Genomic DNA, 9,061 nt, shown 5'->3' on the forward strand with positions numbered 1-9,061 from the left:
TGGAATTCCCCGTCACAACACTCATGCGGATTATTTTTTTTTATTTTTTATTTTTTTTAGTGTTGTCGACACATTCATTATATTTTAGAAAAACTAATGAAAAAAATTTGAAAACTTCGAATTTTAATGAAAAAGACAAAATAAAGGGTAAAGTGAATAGTATCAGGATTGACTTTTTAATGTAAAAATGTGATTTTTCGTTAAAACGAACAGTATCATGAGTTTTTCGTTAAAATTCCCTTATACTTTTCACACACTTTTCTCAAATTTCGGCCATCGAATTGAACAATTGAAGAAAATAACATGTCAAAAATTTAACAAAGGTATATAGGAGGTAAAAATAGATGTGTGAATAACACTTTTTTTTTTGGCCAAATTTATTTGAACATTCTGATTCTACTATTGTTTGGCTTTCTTTTCTAACATGTGACCTGTAACCTGTAATATACAAATCGTTTATCTCACTGAATAAGAGATGGCCTTTTTATCGTAGTTGCATAAAACAATTATGTCTATACACCAATGTGTTGGTTCAAATCCCACCTATTCTCCACCCTCTAACAACAACTATTTAACTCAATAACGCTATCATTTGTGGAAAAAAAAAAAATCACCCATTGAAAACTAAACTGTAAAATAGATAAAACATTGTTATTTTGCTAAACACTATATATAATTTTGACAACGTTAATCAAATAGCTAAATGATATATGATCTGATTGATTTTTTGGAGAGTTAATTTGTAAAAGGTGAACTAGATCTATAACAAAATGAGAATAAGAGCTGAGAAAGTGTAAGAAGGTGGATAGCATCGTTTTGTGTTTTTCTGTGGATATAATATATAACGTCAACGTGGTAACAATAATACTACACAAATTTAGAACAAATTATTTTCTTTGAAGAATAATGTTCTAAACTAAAAATAAGGACAATTTATTTTCTTTTAATTTATTTTTCTAGCATAGAACAATTCAAAATAGATGTTTATACAATGGAGATATAGGGAAGTATTTCTCGTAATTAACTTGAACTTGTAAACTAATTGGAACACCATTGTATTAATTATATACTGACAGCCAGAATAAACAGTAGTTATGTGAAACGAACCTAAAAAATCAATCAACATTTTTAATTGATAAAATATATATCTAATTTATTCAAGAAAATGGTAGACAAAGATATTGAGAAAGCGATTAGAGTTGTTAATCTGTCACACACTTGTAAATCCATAGATTTTAGTTCTTGATTAACTCAACAAATGTATATACCACGTTGACAAGTGACAAGCACATGTAATGTCATGCATATGCAATTAATTTAGCTAATAATTCATTTAAGTCAGGTTAATTAAATTAAAACCAATAACTAGCACATGTATGCATTACGTAGGAAATTAATAAGAGAACGCACTTGATCATCCATGCATTACGTAGGAAATTAATAAGAAAACTCACCTGATCATGTGGCTCAGTTTCCTGCCTCTGCGGTTGATCTTACGATCATACGATGACGATGACGTACGATCGCCGGACATACACCGTGAGATTCGAATCTCCTCTCTGCAGTTCAAACCCTAAACAACTTTTCACCTAGATTTCCTTCCTGAATAATGGAAGAACAGCTTCCTTCCAAGTTTCTGAGATGGATGTTTTTTGGGGCCTTTCTATCGTATTTTCTGTTTAATTAGCTGCTAATTAAGCAGCTTGTCTTTTGAATGTTCTTGTTTTGCCGTTCTGGTGTTGTTAATTGCCTTGTGGCTTGTGTTTATATTTAATTAATAATTGTGATTTGTTTTGGGTTTTTTATTATTTTATCAGTTATTATCTTTGTTTAAGCTGTTGGTCAGTTGGTCCGTTGGTGTGTGATCGTTTTTACAGTTGGCTTTTGTTGTATTTTTGTTTCTTCAGTTTCTTCGTTCCTTTTAGTTTGTGGTCTTTTCCTCTTGGCCTTTGGCTTCTATTCTTATTCTTTATACATACATACATACATACATACATACATACATACATACATACACACATACACACAGAGACCCCCTTAATATATGATTGTCTTTAGAGAAAAGAAAATATAGTTTTTGAAGCCTCTGCAAATAACCTAAATTAGATAATGATCTCATAATTATAAACTCTTAATCATGCTTAAAGATTTTAACCCCATTTTTGAACTTCCAAAGTGTCTCATCTTCGTGGTTGGGTTCAAACTACTTTGAGTGGTCGTATTTTCGCATTGTGAAAAAGGCTAAAAACTTCCAATTAATGAATTAGAAAAAAGGGTTTAGTTTGCCCAATTTTCATGGATTGTGGAAGGAGGTTGGTAGGAATGGAATAAAAGCCCCATTAAAGAAATTCAAAATTCTTGCCTGCCGATAGTCGGCAAATTTTCTTGAGTACCTACCATCATTCAGACTTCATTATTGATACATATTTGATTGTTGGATTTGATTCAACGTTCCTCGATCACCAATCTATTGCCGTTGAATCCTTTCATGCCTACATTTGGGATAACAGTTGGCAATTGAGTTAAATGGTAGCATTGGTGAAGTGATGGTGTGGACCATGAAACGAAAGGAGGAGGCAAGTCACAAGTGGAAAACCAAAATGTCAAAGAGTATGATGGGTTGGGTGGGGTGGGATGGGGTGGTGATGGGCAGTGTTGGAGCAAAAGGGGTAAAAAGCCGAATGTTGAAGTGTGTGAAGCTTTGAATGACTTTTCTTTTTATCTTTTGCTCCAGGAAAGAAGATAGTTGAGTCAGTGTGAACGTGTAAAGTTTGATGTTTTTGGATCCAAATTTGTTTACAAGTGGTGAAATTTGACATTCTTGAAAGAAAATTTGTGAGCACACATATGAGTCGGTGAGAACACCGCCAGCCAGCTATCAACAACCAAATTCCACCTTAATCCCTCATTGATCAAGTTTTGTCCATGCTTCAACACGGACAATGATTATATGACACGGATTTACGGTCATCTTGATTCCTGGTGCCCACTTAATAAAGCAATGACATGCAAACGATTTTCAATAAATGTCACGCCATGTGATGATAAACTCATTCCATGTAAGTTACTCTTATGAACATGACAACATCTCTTTATTAACAGATGTCAATAATACCATTATCAGTGACGTGTCGACATCATCCTAGATAACATGTCATTAACAAAACATGTTCATATTACATTATTAACAATATCGATACAAAATCTATCCTTTTGCAAAGAGCAAACGCCATGCCGAACTAATTTCTGCTCTTTGATCATACCTTTAACCTATATACGTTCTCTCCTATGATTCCAAAAAGCTCCTCATTTAGTCTAGTGGTAATTAGTCTCTATTTCATATCTCATGGACGAACTGATTTTGTTCTCATGCATGACACATGTTGATTAGTAAGAAAAGAAAAGGTGTCATTAGCGCTACGGCAAACTGATATTCCTCTCTACTCGTTAGGAAGAGGTCTCAGGTTCAACTCTACGTACATGACAAATTCGATACATACTATGATTGACACATTGTGTGACAACCTAAATCCCAACCCAAAGAGGGTGGTGATTTTCAAACACCCACAAGCTAAAAGACAGATTATTATAACAGTAGACTCTAGACACTGCCACAACAGCCACAACAGCCGTATTCAAATCTTCCCAACAGCCATATTCAATTCTTGGGTAAATCCCAAGAGATTAGGTCAAATAAGACAAACAATTAGCATGTATGGACACACATTAACGGTATATATGGGATACAATGATGGCGAGGATGAATATGGTCGCTGCAAATGAAAGTTTTTATGATTTTTAGTAACACCTACATTGACACGACCACGACTCGTTAAGCTATCCAACCCAAGAGGGCAAAACGACGATACTATGTCATAGGAAGAAACGACCAAATGTGTACAAACAAGACACCAACCCTAATAAGTATGGAGTTGATTCCAGACTGCTAAAGCCAGACAACAGTGCAAAAAATATGACTTTCTATTGTTTTTTTGTTTCTTGATAAGTTCACAAAAACGGTACTCTATGGACACAATTTCAACAGTGTGAACGAAACATGATTGAAATTCACTTGGTGTTTAATATAGAAGGAGATGAAGAAACTGGAAAAAGCTGAGAAGGTAAGAGATGAGAAATCAATAAGAATAGAATAAACGAAAGAACTTTGAAATGAAAATAGGAAAACAGAGCGACGCACTATAGCTAATGCCACGGATCATCCCAGCCTTTCGGTCCGTCTCTTTTAACAAAATCAATGATGGCATGAACAGCTTCATCAACTCTGTTGGACAGGGAGTGATTCCCGTGTTCAATTTCAACTTTCTCAGCACCGCCCATTGCTTTGCACAATCTGCATGAAATCCACATAGCAGTACAATTATTTAATTGGATTGGAGATTAATCCCTTACACATAAACAGATAAAGTGTGCACATGGAAACACTACAAGAGAAGACATTTACGTGCTGTTTTAAACGTAACCAGCATCAACAATCATTTGTTTATAATACTATCATGAGGTTCTTAACAACACAAATGTCGTATAAAAATGAACCTAAAAGTTTCTGTTTCTTACCTTTGGACCAGTGCTTTCTTGTCAACATAGTCTGGCACATATTCATCAGCCATGGAAAATATAACCTACAAAAGAATACGACGATTTAATTTGTATTGCCATACACCAAACCAGAAAGTAGCATTGTTCTTGTATAAAAGGTAAACAAAACTTATGCTTGTCACTAGAGGTAGAAACCAAGAGGCTGACAATGAATTCACCATTTTTACGTAGTCTTTCCTGAAGCAATACAATTCTAACTTAGTCTTGCTATATTTCTTACCCTTTTTCCTATCATCCCTTCTAAAAAAATCTGTGATTTAAGTACTTACCTAACAAAAAATATATAATTAAATTATTCTGAAATTCTTTTAATTGTGGCCCCTTCTAAAGTCGTTAAGATCTTGCCTAAAGGTTTACTTCAAATCAAATTAAGTTACTATATAAACACACTTCCTTGCAAATAAGAAAATAAAATAAGGGATACTCTACCTGGCAAGGTGTGTTAGCCATGTGCCCAAGTCTCAACCTCAGCTGGTCATCAGTAAGGTCAGAACTAAACATGTCATCATCGCCGTTGTATGCACAAAGGGAGTGATACCTGCAAGGCATTTCTTTCTTTAGATGAGGACGAATAGCACCAATGAAAGGCAATATGGTATTTGAAGGCTGAGTAGCAAGACGATCTTAATGTCATGGTGCAACCCATTGCAAACCTCTACGTATTTTCACGCCTATTCTTTCTAATAAAGTTCATCCCAGGACTGGTAATACTTCTTAGTACTAATGATAATCCGGGTGCATACCCACCGATAGGCAGTTATCGGGGCTCCTGGATCTGCTGCACTTGGCATTAATTCCGACCCACGTCCTTCACTAATCATGGTTGAAGCCAAGTCAATCACAGCAGCTGTTTCGGGAAGAGTTGCTCTGTATTCCCGATCACTGACTGGGGCCTGACATTTTAATTGGAATTAGGACCACAGATTCAAATAAAGGTTCATATAAACAAGGATAGAAGATACTGGAACAAGGAAGTTAAGAACTCTCACATCAATCATTGATTCACCAGACATTAAATAAAAGATGGTTTCACATGATGCTGACAGAATACGAGCCAGAAAACATATTTCTGTTACGAAAACATCGTTCTTGAGAAAAACAAATCTCTCAGCATAATATCAATCACCTACAATTTATAACTCAACATTTGGTGGAATTGAAAGGAACAAGGGAGCCAACTTTGCACCCAAATGGCAAGATGATAATCCTAAACACCTTAATTCTGAACGAGGTGCTTCATGTCTAGCATCTTGAACTTATTCACATTCAAATTTCATTTCAATATAGATCAAAAGAACCAGAGTATGGAAAGGGTACTACCTGAAGAATGGCAGCACGGACCGCTCGGGAGCATGCAGCATTGGTGCGTATGTAATGTACAATATCCTAGAGTCAGAACCAAAAACATAGTATTCTAATTAAATGCATCAAAAAGTGACAACTATGAGTGCTCTCATTAACTTCAGAAGCTCAAGTCTAAATGCAATCAACACAAACCTGACAGCCAGTACTATGGCCAAGCAGTACCACGCCCTCAGAATCTTCTTTGTTTATAAAGTGACTGATCAGCTGATCAAGTTCCACCGCATCCTTCAATACACAAGGCAACAATATCTCATAAGTAAAAGCAGTAATATTTGTAACTTCAATGCCCAGACCCCAAAAAGATACACACACACACACACATAAATATTTAGAGAGAAAAAAAAAATTCAATTTTCCAGTCCAACTTAAGCCCACTTGAAAACAGAAAGCTTAAACATGTAACAAACTAAACTTGATGAAAGGTCCAGGCCAGTCACCATGGATCCTTTCAAACATATAGATACAATACAAGTAAAACTAACTGTCTTGCAACTTACAAGGATATGTTGTTTACCGTACTGTACATAAAAAGACTGGAACCGGTGCATGAATCAAGAACCTATAAAAAGGAAAAAAGAAAAAAAAGCAAGGGATTGGTTGAATTAAGTTACTTGTTTCAAGCTGGAAGTGCCATATCCACTGTATGAAGATGACAAGAGTGGTTGAACAAGTGACCATTTCTCTTTGTCCAAAGCAATTGCAAGAGGTTCCAGGTATCTGTAAATTGCATAAAAGAGAGATATGAAAGGAATAACACATTTTCAAAATTTTCTTTAAGCACCTCACTACATTATGCAGTGAACTTGCATTCATATATGAAGAAAACCGCTGTGAGTGAAAATCATACATATGATGCAAACTAGTCACACAAACAAGCGTTGATGATGGAAGACAAAATATCACTTCTCTTCAAAAGAAGTTAACAAGCAGTGTTACATACTCTGTTGCCAGAAAACCATCAGACAGTCCACCAATAAAAATGACTTGCTGTCGATAATCACCTGTTTTAAATGCTACCTGCATCACAAGGATAATTCTCATTCATCATCAAGTAAATTATATGTATAAACATACAAGATAGACTCCTAAAGGTGAGCACGATGAAAGTGACTGAACTACACTCGACAACAATAACAAACAGCAAGAACTTTATATTAAATGAAAGTTGATTATTTTTCGAAAGAAAATGACTTATATAAGACAAGCACTGGAAAAAAAGAGAAAGACACAAAATTCGTAGTTTGATCTGGTTGAACTAGCCTAGACTACGATAGTAACTTTTTTGTTCGAATGCTGGGCTTTAGCCTAAAATCCAAAGTACTTAATTCTATGAGCAATTTGAACAGAAATCTAGTTTACAAGTTTAATCTTGCAAAATGTTAACCAAACCACTGAAACCAAAAGGCATGAACCTTGTGTTCTTGATGCAGCTCACTGAACCTTCCAACATTTTTTGCAGGGAGCAATGTGTTTTATTGAACTAAAGGAATAGTTACAGTCTACAGAGTAGACACAACTGAACCTTCCAACAACAGAACCAGGTAATTTCTCCTCTTAGTATCCGTAGATAAATAGCATCGAAACAAATGAATTTGAAAATCCTAACATTCTTGAAATGCTGTTCTCCCTCAATAGCTGCCAGTGAACTACTTCACATCTATTTTTCACATGTTACCAAAACCCATCCTAACCTCCTAAGTTCTCACCCAAGCTCCAGCATTTCACCTCAAATCCCAATCTCAGTAATTGGCATAAAGTTTATCCACCAAATTCAAATCTTCCCAACATCCCAAGAACATAATTCAGAGTAACTATAGTTAAAAATCGCATTTTTCGATAGCAAAATGGCACCAATTATCCCCATTCTTTCAAAATACCAATCTCAGTTATCGGCATAAACTTTACCCACCAAATTCGAATCTTCCGAACACACCATTAACATAATTCAGACCACCAAACAGTTAAAATTTGCATTTTTCAACGACGAAATGGCACCGATTATTTCAAATTACCAACTTCCAAACAGAGATCGAGCCCTCGCAACTCAACACCACTCAAATGAAGCACAATCCAGAAACAAAAAGCATAAACTGACATAAGAGACAGACAGACCTGAATAGGTTTGGGGCCGTACTTGAAGAGCGCGCCTCGGAACTGATTCTTCCGCACAACGGGGCCGGAATTGTCGCCGGAACCGCCCGAAAGGGAGTCTGGTCCCATCTTGACGGACCCGGCCCGGTCCGAGCGGCCACGGACCACGCCGGAGAACCACGAACCGGAGGAAGACGACGGAGAAGAAGACGAAGACGACGCAGACAGCGAGCGATTCATGTCAGAATCAGACGCTCCGATTAAATAACATTTTTATTTATTTTGGATTTGAATGCAAATTTCAGGTGAAGAGTTGATAATCTGCAAATCTGCATCAGACGTCGTCAAGGTCCGTGGTATCTCCGTCCCTGGCAATTACAGTCACAGCTGACGTGGCAAGTTATAGAGGCACGCGCTTCTAGAGCGCGAGCGCGTGTATTGTGAAGTATGGGCCTTTTTCCTCTTCTTTTCTTGAATATACGTGGGCTTATGAAGATAAACCAGAAGGCCCAAATGGTTAAGCTTTTTGTTTTTGTTCTTTTACTCTGGCCCATTTGGGAATGAAAAGTAATGTGAGGCTCATTTGGTATCCAACCTAGAAATTATGTTTTTTGTTGTTTTGGTTTTGGGTCAATGTAACTCTTTTTTTTTTTTTTTTTTTGTCAAGGTCAATGTAACATTTCATTCAAGGGGTTTGCTCTCCAGCACATAATTTCACAAAAAAAAATAATGAATGAATGCAATTCAACTAAACCTTATTTAATTAAATTCACCCGTTCACTAGTGAAAGAAAATGTTCGGAAAGATTTTCTATTTCAATTCAATATTACAAGATATAAAAGCCTAAAATAAAAAAGCCCAGAATCATAAGCACAACCTAATTAAAACAGCCCAATACAAGATGAAATTGAAAACCCTAAATGAATGTGAGAAAATGTAAATTTCTGTATTAAACACGTACGTACGCATTTTTCGAAATACCTTCTTT

At 35.9% G+C, this 9,061-nt stretch overlaps 1 protein-coding gene across 1 annotated transcript; it reads right to left on the reverse strand.

The window, feature by feature from the left end:
* Nucleotides 1-2,917: 2,917 nt before the first annotated feature.
* LOC137736808 (UPF0613 protein PB24D3.06c-like) lies at nucleotides 2,918-8,391 on the reverse strand. The gene is made up of 9 exons (XM_068476080.1): nucleotides 8,095-8,391; nucleotides 6,923-6,999; nucleotides 6,594-6,699; nucleotides 6,115-6,207; nucleotides 5,938-6,003; nucleotides 5,365-5,510; nucleotides 5,047-5,155; nucleotides 4,576-4,640; nucleotides 2,918-4,351 (listed from the first exon to the last, which is right to left on the reverse strand). The coding sequence occupies exons 1-9, from the start codon at nucleotides 8,311-8,313 to the stop codon at nucleotides 4,204-4,206; spliced, it is 1,029 nt and encodes a 342-aa protein (XP_068332181.1). The 5' UTR covers nucleotides 8,314-8,391; the 3' UTR covers nucleotides 2,918-4,203.
* Between the last annotated feature and the right edge of the window lie 670 nt (nucleotides 8,392-9,061).

This window comes from Pyrus communis, chromosome 6 (genome assembly GCF_963583255.1).
Source record: "Pyrus communis chromosome 6, drPyrComm1.1, whole genome shotgun sequence".
NCBI classification, from domain to species: domain Eukaryota; kingdom Viridiplantae; phylum Streptophyta; class Magnoliopsida; order Rosales; family Rosaceae; genus Pyrus; species Pyrus communis.

Coding starts and splice junctions, on each gene's coding strand:
- LOC137736808 (XM_068476080.1), bottom strand. CDS start 8,313: ATGAATCGCTCGCTGTCTGCGTCGTCTTCGTCTTCTTCTCCGTCGTCT. Junction 7,000..8,094: donor ACGGCCCCAAACCTATTCAG/GTCTGTCTGTCT, acceptor CTTGTGATGCAG/GTAGCATTTAAAACAGGTGA. Junction 5,156..5,364: donor GCCCCGATAACTGCCTATCG/GTGGGTATGCAC, acceptor AATGCCTTGCAG/GTATCACTCCCTTTGTGCAT.